A 21,148-nucleotide genomic window follows, 5' to 3' on the forward strand; every position below is an offset into this window, starting at 1 on the left:
TTCAATAGAGAAGTCCATTATGCAGAAGAAAAAAAACTAATTTAGACATTGTAGACACATGCAAGTTAACCCTCCCCCACTTGTGAAGAAACCACAACTGTGGGCCAACCATGGAGAGACCATTAGGTACAACAAGTGAGAGACAAAATAATTGATGCATTTGGGGCCCTATTCTTGAGTAGTTAGGTGTGATACATCATGCACAGCATAGTCACTCCTGCTTTCACATATAAATTTTGAAATTAATAATTAAGGATACATGTAGTTGCAGTTACAATTATTATTCTTGGATGGTTTTGGGACCACGAGAAAGAGAGAGAGAATAATTCTTGGATGGTTTTGAGACCATAAGAGAGAGAGAGACCACGAGGGGGGGGGGGGGGGGGGTGAAGGATGTTTTAGCCCACCACCAGAGGGCCTTTTTATGGCACTGTATTGGTTACTTTTGTGATATAATAAATCAACAAAACAAGCAAAACTGAAGTAGCTAGTAAAGCTTAAGCATCAGTGTTGTATTTTTTTATTATTTGTTAGTATTTTTCACGATGTCCGAAACAGCTTTGCAAAACTCCACTAATTGTGGATTAATCTCACTTGTTTAGTGACGGCGGGCCATTTAATTCATACTTAACATTGTAATATTAAAAAATAAAACGTGAACCGCAATTCCTTCAGCACGTGCTTGAACAAAGTTGCAATCCTGCCCACTAGATCGGGGGGATAGACCCCACTGTTAATCAAGACCAGAAAGGCTGTTTTCACACTCTTAATGGGTTAAATTCTTGTCTCTGAATATTTCTCGCTCATTGGATAATGTCATACGACTGGTAATCTATTTGGACAATGTCACAAAGAATCTCGTTCTTTGGATATATATATACAGTCAGGATCAAGTCAGGAGGTGTGGACCGGAGCTCCAGTCCGCACCTCCCCATTTCTCACATTTTTCGATTGAATTTCGATGATCCGAGCCGCTCAATGTGATCAGAACGTGATTTTAAGGGTACCCGCTTGAAATCAGCAAAAAAAATGACCGGGAAGGGCTTGATCTGAACAGTTTTTTTTTGAACGATTCAGAAAAAAACTGCTCAGATCAAGCCATTCCCGGTCATTTTTTGTTGGTGATTTCTCGCGAGTACTCTTAAAATCACGTTCTGAACATATTGAGCGGCTCAGATCATCGAAATTCAATCGGGAAATAGGAGGTGCAGAGGGATGCGGACCGTAAGGGTGTGGACTTGATCCGGACTGGATATATATATATATATATATATATATATATATATATATATATATATATATATATATATATATATATATATATAATGCATATAAGGCTCACTAATTGTTAATTGTCCCACGCATCCATATATGTTACATGATTCAGTTATCGATCGTAGAAGTAACATCTATGTAGCGGACCGAACGCAACCGTCCACGACCGGCCGTCGAACCATACTTGAACCGGGGCTCGGCTATTGGCCGAGACTCATCCATCCGCAAGATCTTTGTTCTGAGCTCAGGCGACATGGGTAGTTCAGGCTCGGCCGCCGTCGGTGGTGAAGACCTGTAATGCCCCCAATTTTGGGTACGTTAAATAAATATTTTATTGATAAAACCAAATAGAGTCTGGCTCGTTATTACAACAAAACTCATATAAGAGTTCAATATTTATACAATGAAGAGGGTTCTAGGGTTTCTAACTACAGGTCCATCTGTTCCTCCATCCTAGCCAGCTCCTCGGCTCCCAAAGCCTCTATGGTGTACTGTTCATGTTGATCATCTACAAGGTCTGACACATTATACCAGCGTCGCCACCGATATAATATGTCATGGTCACCAAAGATAACACCGTGAGCTACAAAAGCTCAGCAGAACAATCCCATACCCGCTAACCCATAACTTACAAACAATAGGTCATAGATATAGCACACAAACTCATGATTGTCACATAACTCATGTATAATGAATAACAATGACACATCCACATTCGCTATCTTCCTAGTGTTGGTGTCCATGACTTTTTGAGTTTCTCCTACGCGACTCCTCGTAGACCGTGTCAATATTTTATCCACATTTTCATAACCATATCACATTTTCAAAATCGTTTTTAACACACCCAACCTCGGTTCCGCCGTTCCGGTCTCCCAAGTATCCTCACAATGGTTCCGCCGTCCTGGATTCCCATTGGCACACAATTGCATTGGCTCCTCTCCACGGATAACCAAGCCATTCCTCACCATGGTTCCGCTGCTCCGGGTTCACATGGGAACGCACACAACCTCATAATGGTTCCGCTGATCCGGATCTCCATTGGAACATACACACACATTTCCACAATGGGCAAGTCCAGCTACATTGGGGTTTTAAAACTTTTTCTCCTTTTTAATCCTCATCATGGTTTCGCCGCTCCGGATTCCTATGGGAACGCACACAACCTCACAATGGTTCCGCTGATACGGATTTCCATTGGAACACACACAACCTCACAATGGTCCTGCTTTTCCGGATTTCCATTGGGACACACACAACCTCACAATGATTCTGCTTTTCCGGATTTTCATTGGAACACACACAACCTCACAATGGTTCCGCTTTTCCCGGATTCCCATTAGAACATACACAAAACACACACCACACAATGGGCTACCACGTCTGGCCACATTGCGGTTTCCAAAATATTTCACCCATTTCAAAACACGCCTTTTCATTAATAACACCCTAGGTGTCATGTTTTTACTTTCTTGATTTCCGTGTCTCGTTCTCATGCATGGACTCTGCGGTAGGACTTTTTCACAATACTAAACTTAACTCATTCATTGAAATCTTTAAACTCAACTAGCAAGATCATCCAATTCTATATTAGTAAACATGCTCATAACCATCCTAAAGATCAAATTACGAATACTTCTAAACAAGCGATAAGTTTCTATTTTTCGAAAACCGTCCTTTCTTCTTTTGTAAAAAGTTCTAAACAACATATGTTTATTGAGGTAAAAGTTCCTTATTCAACACGTTCATACCATCATTAGCAAAACGAATTAGTTTACCATCTTGCCTTCTAAACATAATAATCGATAGATAACCTTATCTACTTAAAAATACTTCAAGTTATACTTGGAACTAAAGAATAAAGACATCCTATTTTTCAACATATGGTTCTATACTATATTTGGGTTTAGTGGACAAGGGACTCTACCTTACTTCTTGGAGGTAGGGGGGCTACGGAAAGCACGTCGGTGATCGAGTGGAGTAACTTCCTACGGAATGCTTATGATAGCTTAGAAAGAGAAAGGTTTCTCTTGAAACTAAATCTTGACTACTACTACTATTACTTTTGGATAGAGAGGGTGGTCGGGTGGTGGTTTAGTGGCGGCTTAGGACGAGTTTCTTGAAGAACACAAGAAAAACTTCAAGAACAAAAAGAACTAAGCAAGAACAAAAGAAGAATACAAGTTTTTTTTCTAGAGAGAGAAGTTGCTAGTTGAAGGTGTGAGTTGAATGCTTGGACAAGGGTCCTATTTATAGCCAAATTTCTCTCTCTCTCTCTCTCTCTCTCTCTCTCTCTCTCTCTCTCTCTCTCTCTTCCCATGGCCGGCCCCTCTCTCTCTCTCTATATCTTAGATTTTCTCTTTTTTTATTCAACTTGTCAAGCTTCCTTTGAAAGATCAAGGCCTAGTTCTAGGCTTGCATGGCTAAATTTTGGTACTTTGGATTTGATTTTGGAAAATTTGGTGGAGGAAAGGAGGGGTTGCACAAGATTTGGTGTTTAAACAAACATAAAAGGACAATGGGAGATAGATTTGCTAGGAAACTAAATAACCATATATATGGAAAAGATCATGGAAGATCAATGTCAAGGTACAACCAAATCTTTCTTTCTCTTCTTTCCTCTCTCTCTCTCTCTCTCTCTCTCTCTCTCTCTCGGCCAACTCTCTCTCTCTCTCTCTCTCTCTCTCTCCCTCTCTCCTAGTACAAGTACATATATATATTTATCTATGTACAAATATATATATATATATATATACAATAATGTACTTAGAGTACTATTGGATTTAAAACTAAGATTTTCTAAATAAACAATACAATTAAACACATGTGTACATATATATATATAATATATATATAAATAAATAAGAACAAGTACACAAATATATATATATATATATATATATATATATATATATTAGTATGTACTATGCAATCTATGAAGATTTCCAAATCCAAATAAAAAATTATAAAATCAAAATTCCCTATTAAACTAATCCAATTTAGCACATGTCTCACATTAAAATAATAACCTAGTGTACCTAGGAAATCTTAAGGCAATATATAAAGTACATACATATATGTATATAAGTATGGCTAAGGGTACAAAGTACTAGATTTCCAAATCCAATATCCCATTAAAGAATTCCAATTAGGTACATGTAGAATTAAATAAATAGATTATGTACCTTGCCAAATCTAAGGCCTAATATACTATATATATATATATATATATATATATATATATATATATATATATATATATATATACAGTCAGGTTCCGGTGAGGGATCCCTTATTTTTTTAAAATGCGGGACTTTCCTTCCCGATTGAATTTCGATGATCCGAGCCGCTCAAAGTGATCAGAACGTGATTTTAAGGGTCCCCGCGAGAAATCAGCAAAAAAAATGACCGGGAAGGGCTTCATCCGAGCAGTTTTCATTGAACGGTTCAAAAAAAACTGCTCGGATGAAGCCCTTCCCGGTCATTTTTTTTGCTAATTTCTCGCGGGGACCCTTAAAATCACGTTCTGCACACATTGAACGGTTCGGATTTTCAAAATTTGATCGGGAAATGAAAGTCCCGCATTTTAAAAAAGTGAGGGATCCCTCACTTGATAATTTGTGTATATATATATATATATATATATATATGTGTGTGTGTGTGTGTGTGTGTGTGTGTACTTATATCCAATATTTAAATATGGGAGTGGTACCAAGTATCCAATTAAATAAAAGGCTAGGATTCTCCTATTAAAATAATCATAAAGTACTAGTACTATAATATTACTAGAAGTACTTAGAATCCAGGATTTAGATTTATCCAATATTTTAATGCACAAAATCACATGGAAAATCCAAAACTTGATTATTTAATAAAAACCTTGTACCTTGTTGGAAGATTAGTGCTATTATCTAATGGATAACAATTTCCCTAGTAGTTGTTATCCAATGGGTAATAGTTTCCCTAGCGGTTAATAACCAAAGAATAATGGGATGGGATGATATCTAATAAACAATGCATATTTGTCCTTTGCACATGTGAATATACACCAATATATTACTATATCATTGTACTAATCAAATTATTCTAATGAAAGGCCTATTGTCCAATGGACAAAAATTACCCTAACGTTTATTGACCAATGGGTAAAGGTTAAAGGTCCAAAGGGTTCCACTAGGGTTTGAAAGATTCAAAAGGTTCAAGGAGGTTCAAAAGGCTCATCTAGGATTAGGAGAAAGTAACTAGATGAATTGGTAGTTAAGTCCCTCTAACTAATTGGTTAGGATCTAGCTATACTTATCAAGTAGAATCTCTAGCCAAGAAATATAATTTTAAAAGGCTAAAATTCTAATTATGACGGATTTTTAGGAATTAAAAGGGATTTCAAAAGCAATCCAAGTAATTAAAAATAAAAATTCAAATTTTTAACGAAATTTTTACTTACTAAAAATCAGGTTTGTTACAATCTATCCCCTTTAAAACAATTTCGTCCCTAAAATTGGTGCGTGACTACGAATTAGACATAGTCGCCATATTGGTCTTTGAATCATCGTCTATCCCCTCAAAAATAGGAGTAGGTCACCATTAATCCTTTTGTTAATCGAATTAAGCCTCATCACTTGCTTAATGAGACGGGGTTGGAGTCGTTTCAGCCGTCGAATAGCTTGCCTTGTTGTTGACCTTTGTTATCGTTTTCCCATCGTAAATACCAACGCCAAATGCAAAACCTTTACCAAATCATCATGCGGACTCGTATTCCACAAACGTTTCCTTAGTATGTTCTTGTCGCATCAACATACTTCCCCACTTAACGATATTAAACCCATTTCTAAAACTAGGAAACAACGGATCGTTTGGGCAGATTCATTCCATCATCGAAAAGCGTAAGTACTCTATCCTTATCCGGAAAAAATCGAACATCAACCAATAAGCCTTACGATACAAACTCGGATAATGTCCGCAAAGGCACTGAAAGAACCTATGCAGTCCCGGGAAACTAAGACTTTGGCATTGTCGACTTCTGGTGGTAATTTCAGAGGTTCGGTTGCTTCCAATTGGAGACTAGCTAGCCATCCAAACAGTTGATTCTGCCACATGGGTTTCCTCGTCATCGAGCTCACCGTCTGTCTATGCCCCTTAAATTGGAAACGAGTCCCTTCTGGAGTATACGCGGTCACCATATTCTGATGACAGTCTATGACCGCTCGATGTGCTGATAGCCAATCCATCCCTAGGATTATGTTGAAATCCGCCATGTTGATTATTCTAAGATCGTAGGTCAAACGTAGGTTGGCTATTTCTAGTTCGCACCCTTTTCACACTAGACTAACAACTATACCCCTCCCAAGCTGTGACATTACTTTCATACTCGTACTTAGGGGTTCTATTTCCAGTGCTAGAGCAGTTACGCAGGCAGTGGATGTAATTGAATGCGATGCACCAGAGTCTAACAAGGCTTATACGCAGGTACTATATAATAGTAGCGTACCTTGGATCACAGAGGGATCCTGCTCTTGTTCCTCAGTTTGCAGTGCAAAAATACGCCCTCCAGCACTTTGTTGTGTTCCCATGGGCTGTTTTCCCTTATTTTGCTGCTACAATGGGCCTCCAGGGTTTTGCTTCCCAAAATTAGCCTGTTCTGGTGGTTGAGTTCTCTGGTTTCCAAAGCTCCCGTCCTTCCTCCTTTGAGGCTGCGGGCAGTTGCGCCTAATGTGGCCCATAGCCTGACAGTTGTAGCACTGAACTGTGGCTATGTCTTGACTTCCCCTCTGTGGTTCGCCATGTCCTGGTGTAGTAGTCTCTCATGGTGGATTGCTTTGAGTTGAGTTAGAAGGTTTATGGGGGTAGGGTCCACGGTTGTTGTTGGGGGGTTGGGTTCGGATCGGTCCACCGGTGCTGCTTGTCACCTTCCTCCATCGGGTTTTGAAGTCAGTCTCCTCACTCTCTAACCGGAGTGCACACTTCACGACTTCAGCATAAGTGGTAAAAGCTTGAGCCACCACAGCCTTTCGAGCAGTCGTCAGTCCCCACTCGAATCTCCTAGCCTTCTTGTCCTCGGTTGGTATGGAGGTTAGGGCGTAACGGGACAGTTCCTCAAATTTGGCTGCGTACTGGGTAACGGTCATCGTTCCTTGTTTCAGATTCAGGAACTCTTGTTCCTTGGCTAGGCGAAGAGGCGTGGGAAAATATTTGTCGAGGAACAGAGTCTCGAACTCGGCAAATGTCATGGTGGCTATGGCATGGGTTGCCTCCATCAGATCCCACCAGTAGCGGGCTTCTCCCTTCAACTGATACGTGGTCAAGGCCACACGATCTCCATCTTGGGTGATTCCTAAGGTTCTAAGGATCATCTTGACCTCGTTTAGCCATGTCTCGGCCATGACGGGATTGGTGTCTCCATGAAAGGTCGGGGGTCGGCGTTTGCAGAACTCGTTCATCGCTCGATTTCGGGTCATAGGTCCATCGTCGTGGTTTTCGTTTTGACGGTTAGCGTTCAAAGCAGCTATGAACGCTTGCATTATTTGGGTTAGATCGGGGTTAGTGTTTGAGGGTTCTCCGTTATCGTATTCTAATCCGTGGCGCGTATTCACCATCTACGAGGGGAAATTGAAAGGGGGTGTTTTAGTCTACTTAAAACAAATTTTCTTTTTGCAAATGGTGTTTCTTTCAAAAGTTAAAAGTAGTTTATCGAATAGTATGCAACAGTACGCTTAATATAAGCAAAATTTTCCATAGATAAGCAGAAAGATACAATCATAGGCATAGAGTTCTACTATAATGACAAGTAGGGACACAAGGATAAGCACTTACGTGAATAGTGACTAAATACTAAATGTATCATACAAGGACAAGTAGTAACGAAACAAGGCTTTTATTAATAACATAGGAATAATACAGCTTGGGAGATTCTTAAACAGACAGAAGTGATCCTAGTTTCCGACATCCTACATCCCGAAGGATTACAATTGCTTCTAGGTCGGCCTAAGATATGCCTAATTGGCGTCCTCTGCTTTTGGGTTCTCGTCCTCTTCGAGATACCCTTCACCTAACTGATTTTCCTCCTCGGTCACCTCATTGGCGTCCTTATCACCATCGACTTCTTCTTCCTTAACTCCAACCTCAAAGTTCTCCATCGGGGGTAAGGTGCCAAAGAACTCATAGAAGGCATACAGGATTGGGAACATTTCAGGAAACCAAGGGTCCTCCTCCACGAGAATAGGGGTATTCTGCTGCACCCTCATGAAATCTCGTTTTTCAGCGAGTACAGCGGCAATAAAAGTCGGGATTCTCCCCTAGTTGAGTTGTCATAGTTTCTATGGCGTCCTTGAGTTGGCGAGCTCTAACCAATAGGTTAACTAGGTTGTTCATCTACAAGGAAAGGTTTCAACCTCAATTAGTAACAGAGTTTTATTAAATCTAAAGAAAACTTTCGAGTTTCTAAGTCCCACATTTGATTCTTGATTTAAGTCATCATCCAATTGTTCGGGAATTCCCAGCTCGGTGGTACTGCCAATTTCCTACACCTTGCTTCAATTCGAAGATTGTTTTGTCAGAATTCCACCCAATTTGGGACGGTAAACTTAAACTCAATTCACGTTTATGCCAATTCACGTTTATGCAACGGTCAAACTATCTTATGGTTCTACCCATTCTACCCATGGCCGAGGGTTGAATCTAAAGCTATGATACCAAGTTGTAACGCCCCCAATTTTGGCTACGTTAAATAAACATTTTATTGATAAAATCAAATGGAGTCTGGCTCGTTATTACAACAAATTCCCACAAGAGTTCAATATTTATACAATGAAGAAGGTTCTAGGGTTCCTAACTACAGCTCCATCTGCTCCTCCATCCTAGCCAGCTCCTCATCTCCCAAAGCCTCCACGGTGTACTGTTCATCTTGATCATTTACAAGGTCTGACACATTATACCAGCGTCGCCACCGATATAATATGTCAGGGTCACTAAAGGTAACACTGTGAGCTACAAAAGCTCAGCAGAACAATCACATACCCACTAACCCATAACTTAGAAACAATAGGTCATAGATATAGCACACAAACTCATGATTGTCACATAACTCATGTATAATGAATAACAATGACACATCCACATTCGCTATCTTCCTAGTGTTGGTGTCCATGACTTTTTGAGTTTCTCCTACGCGACTCCTCGTAGACCGTGTCAATATTTTATCCACATTTTCATAACCATATCACATTTTCAAAATCGTTTTTAACACACCCAACCTCGGTTCCGCCGTTCCGGTCTCCCGAGTATCCTCACAATGGTTCCGCCGTCCCGGGTTTCTATTGGCACACAATTGCATTGGCTCCTTTCCGCAGATAACCAAGCCATTCCTCACCATGGTTCCACTACTCCGGGTCCCCATGGAAACGCACACAACCTCACAATGGTTCCGCTGATCCGAATCTCCATTGGAACACATACACACATTTCCACAATGGGCAAGTCCGGCCACATTGGGGTTTTAAAACTTTTTCTCCTTTTTAATCCTCACCATGGTTCCGCCGCTCCGGATTCTCATGGGAATGCACACAACCTCATAATGGTTCCGCTGATATGGATTCCCATTGGAACACACACAACCTCACAATGGTTCCGCTTTTCTGGATTTCCATTGGAACACACACAACCTCACAATGGTTCCGCTTTTTCGGATTGGAACACACACAACCTCACAATGGTTCCGCTTTTCCGGATTCCTATTGGAACACACACAACCTCATAATGGTTTCGCTTTTCCCGGATTCCCATTGGAACACACACAAAACACACACCACACAATGGGCTACCACGTCCGGCCACATTGCGGTTTCCAAAACATTTCACCCATTTCAAAACACACATTTTCATTAACAACACCCTAGGTGTCATGTTTCTACTTTCTTGATTTCCGTGTCTCGTTCTCATGCATGGACTCTGCGGTAGGACTTTTTCACAATACTAAACTTAACTCATTCATTGAAATCTTTAAACTCAACTAGCAAGATCATCCAATTCTATATTAGTAAACATGCTCATAACCATCCTAAAGATCAAAGTACAAATACTTCTAAACAAGCGATAAGTTTCTATTTTTTGAAAACCGTCCTTTCTTCTTTTGTGGAAAGTTCTAAACAACATATGTTTATTGAGGTAAAAGTTCCTTATTCAACACGTTCATTCCATCATTAGCAAAACGAATTAGTTTACCATCTTGCCTTCTAAACATAATAATCGATAGATAACCTTATCTACTTAAAAGTACTTCAAGTTATACTTGGAACTAAAGAGTAAAGACATCCTATTTTTCAACATATGGTTCTACAATATATTTGGGTTTAGTGGACAAGGGACTCTACCTTACTTCTTGGCGGTAGGGCGGCTACGAAAAGCACGTCGGTGATCGAGCGGAGTAACTTCCTACGGAATGCTTATGGTAGCTTCGAAAGAGAAAGGTTTCTCTTGAAACTAGATCTTGACAACTAATACTACTACTTTTGGATCGAGAGGGTGGTCGGGTGACAGTTTAGTAGCGGCTTAGGACGAGTTTCTTGAAGAACACAAGAAAAACTTCAAGAACAAAAAGAACTAAGCAAGAACAAAAGAAGAATACAAGTTTTTTCTAGAGAGAGAAGTTGCTAGGTGAAGGTGTGAGTTGAATGCTTGGACAAGGGTCCTATTTATAGCCAAATTTCTCTCTCTCTCTCTCTCTCTCTTCCCATGGCTAGCCCCTCTCTTTCTCTCTATATCTTGGATTTTCTCTTTTTTTATTCAACTTGTCAAGCTTCCTTTGAAAGATCAAGGCCTAGTTCTAGGCTTGCATGGCTAAATTTTGGTACTTTGGATTTGATTTTGGAATATTTGGTGGAGGAAAGGAGGGGTTGCGCAAGATTTGGTGTTTAAACAAACATAAAAGGACATTGGGAGATTGATTTGCTAGGAAAGTAAATAACCATACACATAGAAAAGATCATGGAAGATCAATGTCAAGGTACAACCAAATCTTTCTTTCTCTTCCTTCCTCTTTCTCTCTCTCTCCTTTTCTCTCTCTCTCGGCCTCTCTCTCTCCTAGTACAAGTACACACACACACACACACACACACACACATATATATATATATATATATTCATCGATGTACAAATATATATATACAATAATGTACTTAGAGTACTATGGGATTTAAAACTAAGATTTTCCTAATAAACAATACAATTAAACACATGTGTACATACATACATATATATATATATATATATATATATATATATTAGTATGTACTATGCAATCTATGAAGATTTCTAAATCCAAATAAAAAATTATAAGATCAAAATTCCCTATTAAACTAATCCAATTTAGCACATGTCTCCCATTAAAATAATAACCTAGTGTACCTAGGAAATCTTAGGGCAATATATAAAGTACATACATATATGTATATAAGTATGGCTAAGGGTACAAAATACTAGATTTCCAAATCCTATATCCCATTAAAAAATTTTAATTAGGCACATGTAGAATTAAATAAATAGATTATGTACCTTGCCAAATCTAGGGCCTAATATACTATGATATATATGTGTACTTATACCCAATATTTAAATATGGGAGTGGTACCAAGTATCCAATTAAATAAAAGGCTATGATTCTCCTATTAAAATAATCATAAAGTACTAGTACTATAATATTACTAGAAGTACTTAGAATCTAGGATTTAGATTTACCCAATATTTTAATGCACAAAATCACATGAAAAATCCAAAACTTGATTATTTAATAAAAACCTTGTACCTTGTTGGAAGATTAGTGCTATTATCCAATGGATAACAATTCCCTTAGTAGTTATTATCCAATGGGTAATAGTTCTAGTGGTTAATAACCAAAGAATAATGGGATGGGATGATATCTAATAAACAATGCATATTTGTCCTTTGCACATGTGAATATACACCAATATATTACTATATCCTTGTACTAATCAAATTATTCTAATGAAAGGCCTATTTTCCAATGGACAAAGATTACCCTAACGTTTATTGACCAATGGGTAAAGGTTAAAGATCCAAAGGGTTCCACTAGGGTTTGAAAGGTTCAAAAGGTTCAAGGAGGTTCAAAAGGCTCATCTAGGATTAGGAGAAAGTAACTAGATGAATTGGTAGTTAGGTCCCTCTAACTAATTGGTTAGGATCTAGCTATATTTACCAAGTAGAATCTCTAGCCAAGAAATATAATTTTAAAAGGCTAAAATTTTAAATATGACGGATTTTTAGGAATTAAAAGGGATTTCAAAAGCAATCCAAGTAATTAAAAATAAAAATTCAAATTTTTAACGAAATTTTTACTTACTAAAAATCAGGGTTGTTACAAGACCCGTCAGCATGTTCCTCACACGGGTCGCCCGCCGGGCTCGGCCATGTACCGAGCTCGGCCATATGCGGGGCTCAGTCACGCGCTGAGTCACGTGCTCCCTCACGTGACCGAAACGGTTACGCCAGAAGATAACGATGAGCACACATGGGAGCTGACAGTTCACGGCCAAAAATGATTGCCAGATCTACTTAGTGACGTCAGGGCGACGTCACCTAGCCCGTGCAAGACACATGCCTGTGCTTGAGAAGCAAGTTAGGGAGGCATTATAAATGCTGAAGGAATGACCCTAAAAGGTACACACGCTATGCTATCTCAAAACCCTAGTCTTTACTTGATTCTCTGCACATTCTCATCCTCTCGCCGGAGGGCCTTGCCGGGCAACCCCGACTAGGTCTTAGTCGTGCGTTCACTGTGCAGTTGCAAGAGAAGGCTAGAAAATCCACGAACCAATGGAGGAGGATTCCAGATCAAAGGATCACGGGCCACACAATTGGTGAACCCAACGTGAACCCTTAAACTTCTGATCCAAACGGCTTGAACCTCCTTTAATCCATTCTCCTCCTCTCAACAACCACCACAGCTTCAATCACCATGGGCGGAGATCTGGCAGACGTCACCGTCTCAAGGGCCAAAGACGCCCATTGAAACATAATCCTTCCACCGTTTTCGGAGAGGCACATGTCCATTTCACTCCCTCCTAGTTCCAGCCTCTCCCCAGCAACTGACGACGTAACAACGGCCTACATCCGCTTGTTACAGCGTCACGACGACGATAGGGACACGGAGCTGGCAGCTCTGTGGGCGAAAGTTGCCCAAATGAAACAACAGATGCAGTGAGACATCACTCCTGCTACATCTAGATCCGCAGGAGGCGGAAGCTGGAGGCGGCGAAGGCAAACACCACCCCCGCCACCACCACACGAGCGTCCTCCCGTGGGTCCGTCAAGGACCGCATTGGCATCACACCAGAACCAGGAGATGTAAGGAAAATCATACTTTACAAACGGCCTACAACATCCGGAACACACCGCTCAAAGAGCCACCTCGATCGAACCAACACCAGGGATACTAAGTCGTTTACAAGCACATACTTGACTGGTCGCGCGGAGTTCTCTCGCACAACGGTTTCCCACCGTAGCCGAGATTTCGTGGAGACCAGACGCCACGTATCCGAACGTCCTAGGGAAATCCCGGCAGAAAATTTTGACCATAACAACTAGGCTCGACGGAACGGGAAAGGCGTGCGTATCAAAGAGCCGAACAACGAAACCAAGACCAGTAGGGATAGAGGAAAGTCCGTTGACGGCCCTCATCGAATGACTGCAGATTTACGAGACAAGCTTCGGCATCGAAACCATGAAAAATCCCCAGACAGAGACTCAAAAAGAACAAAGACGGATAGGCACGGTAAGCCACCGCGCCCCGGCTTTGAGCGGCAGCTGAAGGACCTCGGCGTCTCTTCCTTCACGTCCCATATAATCAACACAACGGCCGAACCCAACTTCCACCTGCCAAAGTTCACAAAGTTCGATCCAACCACTTGCAAAGCTTACACCCACCTGATCCAATTACGTCAAACCATTGAGCTGTGCACCACAAAGGATGAAATCAAATGCAAAGCATTCCTGTCCAGCCTCGACTCACTTGGACTCCAGTGGTTCAACAAATTGCCTGCTGGATCCATACGGAACTTGGCCGACCTTGAACGCGTTTTCAACACCCGCTTTATCACAAGCAACAGGACGACCAAGGAGCCGGAGTCATTGTCCCAAATGCGAAAACTCCCATCTTAAACTCTCCGACAGTACGCCAAATGATATTGGCAACTGTTCAACGAAATTCCTGGAATCGACGAGTACTGGGCCGCAAGAACCTTCAAAAATGGCTTGAAGATTAACAACAAGATCTTGTATGAACTTGCTATTTGCCCACCCCATGGCATGGGCGAGTTGATGTGCATCGTGGAACGATTATGTGCTCTTGAAGAATTTTACGCGGACCGTGCGGCTCAAGGGCTAACAAACTCAACTACAAGCCCCCCAACGGTCACACCTCAGCTACCAGCACCAGTCGCAACGCAGCAGCCTCAGCCAAAGAAACTCGTCCACAACATCAAGGAAGGAAAGAAGCGCCAACCGAAGGAACATGACTTTGTAGCCGAAACCACATACTTCAAAGAACCCATCTGGTCTTTCTTGAAGGAGATCATGAGGCAATTGTGGTTCGAATGGCCAACAGGAAAGCTCGGCACAGACACTGGCCAACCAGATCAGAACCCATGAAAGAAGTGCTCATACCACAACGAGCTCAGTCATTACACGATGGCATGCGCACCATATAAAGCACTATTGGAGCGTCTGGCAGCACAAGTCCATCTCGATCATTACATCGATCGAACCAAAACACCCACCTGTCCACCTGCTGGCAATCCCAACCCAAATGGACTGCGACCGACGATACACGTTATCCACGGCCCCGTGACAAAGGAATCTGAAACTAACCTTCGGGTCGACCTCAATCGCGCATCCACTTCCAAGCAAGTACTTGCGGTAGGACCTGGATCCAAACGTCCACGTCCAGAAGAGTAACCCAAATGGACAATAACTTTTACCGAGCGCGATCTCGAACATGTGCAAACACCACACTCCGACGCCCTCGTCGCAACCGTCCAAATTGGAGTCCATGACGTCAAGCGCCTTCTAATCGATCAGGGAAGCTCGGCGGAGGTCATGTACAATGACTTGTTCAAAAAGCTTTATCTCCCAGAGTCGACCTTGCAACCCACCAAAGTACCCCTTATCGGATTCAACGAAGCACCCATTTGGCCACTTGGTCGAATCTTCCTGCCAGTCGTCGTTGGCTCGAAAACGTTGAGCGTCGAATTCATCATCGTCAATGTACCTAGCCTATACAAACGTCATTCTTGGCCGAACTTGGTTACACGACATGCAAGCAATGGCCTCCACCTACCACCAGGTGGTTCACTTCATTGGAATCAATGGAAGACAGGAAGATCTACGAGGCGACCAAATAGCCTCCAAAAAGTGCTACGTCTCAGCCGTCCACAATTCCACCAAAGCCAAGCAAGTGCAATGGGTCGAAGTCCCAGACATGGCCGTGATTAATGACGTCAGCCAGCAAGCTGAAGACAAAGCAGAAGAGGACCTTGTCCAAATGTCCGTCAACGAGGATGGCTCCTGATTCTTCTTAATCAGCTCTTCCATCAGCGAGGCCGATCGCGAAGAAATGTTCCAATACCTCAAGAAAAACATAGAACTTTTCGCTTGGACCCCCAACGAGATGCTGGGGGTCGATCCCAATTTCATCAGTCATTCTCTCAACATCAAGAAAGATGACAAGCCTGTCATCCAAAAGACGCGACATTCTACAGCTGAACACGCTGACGCCGTCATTGAAGAAGTCAAACATTTGCTGGAAGCCAACGCCATCCAAGAAGTACAATACCCAACGTGGTTCCAACACAGTAGTCGTTAAGAAGAAAAACGGCAAATGGCGAGTTTGCATGGACTATACCAATCTCAATGGCGCTTGTCCAAAGGATTGGCTCCCACTCCCGAAGATTGATCAACTTGTGGACGCAACGGCAGGCCATGCCCGGCTAAGCTTCCTAGACGCCTATTGTAGCTACCACCAAATTGCCATGAACCCCGACAACATGGAGAAAACTGCTTTTATCACACCATACAGCATCTTTTGCTATCGAGTCATGCCCTTCGGTCTTAGGAATTCAGGCGCCATATTCAACAGAGCAATATTCAAAATGTTGCAAGAACAAATCGGCCATACCATGGAAGCCTACATTGATGACCTCGTTGTCAAGAGCAAGAAGGAATCCAATCACCTGCAAGACTTGGCGGAAGTCTTTGAAATCCTTAAACTACACAAGCTACGATTAAACCTGAAAAATGCACGTTCGGCGTGAGCGCTGGGAAATTCCTTGGACACCTGGTCACCCAGCGTGGTATTGAGGCCGACCCAAACCAGATAAAAGCCATTAAAGATCTGCGCCCACCAAGGACAATCAAGGAAGTACAAAGGCTAACTGGGATGGCAGCGGCTCTGAACCGGTTTATCAGCAAATCCTTAGACAAATGCTACGCATTCTTCCATGCCTTGAAAGGCAAGAGTCGACGAAGTTTTGAATGGACCGCTGATTGTGACTCCGCTTTGACCGAACTCAAGGAATACTTAAGCTCGGCCCCCCTACTCGTGAAACCAAAGGAGTACGAGACCTTGTATCTATATCTTGCTGTCTCCGCCCACGCAGTCAGTTCAGCTTTGGCACGGCGAGTTGGCACAGACGACTTGCCCATCTACTTTACAAGCAAAACACTTCTCCTAGCACAAACACGGTACCTACCACTTGAGAAATTGGCACTCGCTCTTGTCTCAGCAGCCAGGAAACTTCTCCCCTACTTCCAATCCCACACCATAATTGTCTTAACGAAGCACCTTCTTAAAAGCCTCTTTCGCAAGGCTGATCTTTCCAACAGGGTCTCCAAATGGGCAGTCGAATTAGCGAACTTCGACATCCGTTTCGAGCCACAAACGGCTATAAAGGGTCAAATTCTCACTGACTTCATCACAGGATTAACACCGGAAGATACGGCTACTCTTAACACTCCCACTCCCCAACCTATCACAAAGTCAACAAAAGTACCAACGCCTTGGCAACTCTTTCAAGGCGACAGCTTGCAATTACACGTTGACGGGGCCTCCAACAGCAATGGAGCCGGGGCAGGGGTTGTCTTAGTTTTCCCTTGTGGCACACTTCATGAAAGCTCTCTAAGCATCGACTTCCCGGCCATAAATAACGAGGCCGAATATGAAGCCTTACTCGCTGGCTTACGCTCGGCAATAGCGATGAAAGTTTTCGACCTTATTGTTTATTGCGACTCTCAACTCACAGTGAACCAAGTACTCGGAGACTATGAAGCTCGAGTCCCACGAATGTCAAAGTACCAGGCAACGGTAACCGAACTCCTCACGAACTTCAAGAATTTCAAAATCGAACAGATCAATCGCGAACACAATGCGCATGCCGATGCACTCGCTGGCATTGCCTCAACCTTTAAGGCCTCTGAATTCAGGACAATCAACTTCGGCAATATCAACCGCCCCAGCTTTGACGCCACTCTAGAGATTCTCAACGTTGAACTCGGCCCAAGCTGGATGGACGAGATCATTGCGTTTCTCAAGCATGACACTTTACCATTAGACAAGAGGGAAGCTTACCGCATCAGGAACAAAGCCGCTTACTACTGGCTCTCCGAAAGCGGCCAACTCTACAGAAAATCTATCTCTGGCCCATATCTCCTCGTGGTCCACCTAACCCAAGTGCCCAAAATTCTCACCGAACTTCACTTAGGGAGCTGTGGCTGCCACTCCGGCGGCCGTTCACTTTGCCAACGAGCATTGAGTCAGGGATACTTTTGGAAGAACATGAAGAAAGACTGTGAAGAAATCGTTCGCAAATGCCGACCATGCCAACTGTTCTCTCCCATACCAAAGCAACCCACCCAGAACCTCTCCCTTATCACCAGTCCTTGGCCCTTTGCACAATAGGGGCTCGATATTGTCGAAAAGCTTCCAACGGCCCCTGAAGGCTTCAAGTTTCTAATCACCGCAACGGACTATTTCTCCAAGTGGGTGGAGGGCAACAATCATCGAAGCCGACGTATGAAGATTCGTTTGGAAAAACATCGTCACAAGGTTCGGCGTATGTCACGCCCTACTTTTTAAACATAAATAACAATACCATTTGAAGTATAAAACCTCACAATAGTATAGCCAATACCCCAAAATACAATACTGCTCCCAAATCCTCAATTTTGTCCACAAATATAATGTTTCAAATTAAGACATCCCAGTACATTACAATACAATTTGATTTACAAATATATAGGTAGCTCCTGAAAAACCCCTTTTTATGCAAAGATGCACTCCATGCACTTCATATCACTACCCCTGTGTTGTACCTGAAATGATAATAGGTTTGAGCAAACACGCGCCCAGTAGAGAAATCTTTACACAAGCTATACGAAAATAATATGAAATATGTACCAGAGATGAATAAGTTTCAATGAACAACATGAACAACAGGGATTTACCACAATAGACAAATGGATATCGACTTCTATGTTCTAAGCATCTTATCGTGATTCCTGTCAGACTCATGTCGAACTCAAGCTATACTAAATTCACATCAAACCGAACAAACTTACAATAGGTTCTCAACCACCTCATTTACTACATGCGCAAACACCACAATCCATCACAATTTCACATTACGGAATATCAACTCTCTTTCCCTTAAAACTTTCATTTTTACTTCAAATGACTTGTGAAAACCAAAACCAAACCAATACGGGTCGAGCTCCGGAATCCGAGCTCGAATACCGGAATCCGTTGACTCACACTAGAACCATTCCCACTTTTCATGTGTCCAACGCCATCTCATCGTATATGTCTTGAGCTGAAGCTCCTGCCGGGCTAATTATGGGATCCCGATATCCCCTGCCAAGCACCTGCCGCGAAGGTTAGGCCTTGAGTGATCATTTTGAGCATAAGCTCCTGTCAGGCTAATTATGGGACCCTGATATCCCCTGCCAATCACCTACCGCGAAGGTTAGGCCTTGAGTGTTCAATATGAGCGTTAGCTCCTGCCGGGCTAATTATGGGACCTCGATATCCCCTGCCAAGCACCTACCGCGAAGGTTAGGCCTTGAGTGATCATTTTGAGCATAAGCTCCTGCCAGGCTAATTATGGGACCCTGATATCCCCTGCCAAGCACCCACCCGTCGATGGACCCCGAATGTTCGCGCGTCATTTACAAGTTCAAGTGTATCGTTCGTACAAATGTCGTGCAAGAAGCTTACATTCATAATTCTATAGTTCCATCACATTGAACAATCCCCTATGCATCACACGTAGCACATGGGACAAACAAAACCACCTGATTTCTCATTATGTATGTATGTAATAATATAAACTCCCTTAAATGACTTAAGACTTTGGACAAAAGTTGGGACTTCACTGCATCAGGAGATTTTACTTTTGACAAGTTACCTACCGGTAGGAAATGGGTACCTACCGGTACAAACACAAAAAAGTAAGCACCCAATATCATGGCAACAAAATTCTATCGGTAGAAAGAAAAGTTCTACCGGTAGGAATTCGGAATTTGGCGATTTTTCACAGCATGACAGATTGACATACCTCCACTCAAACCATCATAACTTTCCGTGAACTTAGAGTTTTAAGACGATTCCGGAGGCAAATGAAAGCCAACTTCAAGACCTTCAAACCGAGATAAAGTTTGCGTAAAACGGACATCGGATGAGAAAGTTATGGCCATTCGAGGTGGGCTGAAACCCAGAAAACGAGACAGATTGCAGACCAGATTTCAAAAATCCACCATTAATTCAATTCTCAACGGTTTTAGGTGATTCAAGCGGCATTAGAACGGGCTCTAAGTCTACTCTATTCCATATGAAAGAACGAAAATTCAATCATGAGTTTAAGAAGGTGTAAAGCCCCAAAAACAAAGACCCTGTCCTGCAGATTTTCGGAAATGGAACAAACAACCTCAAACAACGAAACAATGCACGATCTAAGTACATAAACACCGTATAAACACATAACGAGGGTAAGAAATCCCTACCTCATGGGTTTTGAGCAAAACCCGACCCTTTGACCAAGTCAACCGAGCTCCCACGCGGTCCGATCAAGATTTTTCTTGGATATTCGGAAAGCCCGTGCTCCGTATAGCAATTTTAATTCTTGAACTTCGTCCGGAATCACGGTCTAAGGTGTTGAGATCGAAGAGAGAAGGGAGGAGAGAGTTTGGCCGAGAGAGTGAGAAAAAGAGAAATGGGAGAAAGTAGTCTCCTGGGGAAATTATTGGCATGGGTGTGGGCACGCGCCCCCGGAAATTTCTAATTTGTGAAAATTGGGTGCGGCCCTTTTTGTTAGAAAAAGCGCGGCGAAACGCCTCGATTCAGAGTCGCCACTCGGGTTTTAGCGGTGAAAGCACCCAAGGAACCGAACTCGAAAACGTTTGCCACGTTTGTTTGATTTTGAAAAGGCTTGTAGACTGGTCCGTCGTCACCTTCGATATCTGAGGTTCGGGAGCCAGGTTACGAGAGGGGAAGGGTTTTATGGCACCCCTCTCGCCCAATCCGGAGATCGGTCTCTACTCGGGCATTTTGTAAAAGCGCTTGCATTTTTCTCTCATTTGATCATTTTTTAGCCAGTTAGGGCGGGGGAACAGTTAACGGGGGTTAAAACTTTAACAAGTTGTGATTTATGTGACAAAATGTTTAAGAATGGCTTGATTGCAATGCTAAATATAGATTGAGAACAAGCACTGAGCAAACTGGACGAATTGCAGTACGCTGCCCCGCAAAGGCCTGAGCAAGTTCTACCTGTATGCACTGGTCGAGCCACTGCATGCTGGTTTGACTTGCGCACGCCACAAG

At 42.4% G+C, this 21,148-nt stretch overlaps 1 protein-coding gene and 1 long non-coding RNA gene across 2 annotated transcripts; one reads left to right on the forward strand and one right to left on the reverse strand.

Annotated features, from left to right (window-relative positions):
• Positions 1 to 16,714: 16,714 nt before the first annotated feature.
• Positions 16,715 to 18,232, forward strand: LOC131328417 (uncharacterized). Its single transcript, XM_058361363.1, has one exon. The coding sequence runs from the start codon at positions 16,715 to 16,717 to the stop codon at positions 18,230 to 18,232; it is 1,518 nt and encodes a 505-aa protein (XP_058217346.1).
• Positions 18,233 to 18,402: 170 nt separating this feature from the next.
• LOC131329213 (uncharacterized) lies at positions 18,403 to 20,542 on the reverse strand. Its single transcript, XR_009200691.1, has 2 exons — positions 20,332 to 20,542; positions 18,403 to 18,645 (listed from the first exon to the last, which is right to left on the reverse strand). It is a non-coding gene; the product is annotated as an uncharacterized LOC131329213 (long non-coding RNA).
• Between the last annotated feature and the right edge of the window lie 606 nt (positions 20,543 to 21,148).

Source organism: Rhododendron vialii, chromosome 6a (assembly GCF_030253575.1).
Source record: "Rhododendron vialii isolate Sample 1 chromosome 6a, ASM3025357v1".
In the NCBI taxonomy this organism is placed as follows: Eukaryota; Viridiplantae; Streptophyta; class Magnoliopsida; order Ericales; family Ericaceae; genus Rhododendron; species Rhododendron vialii.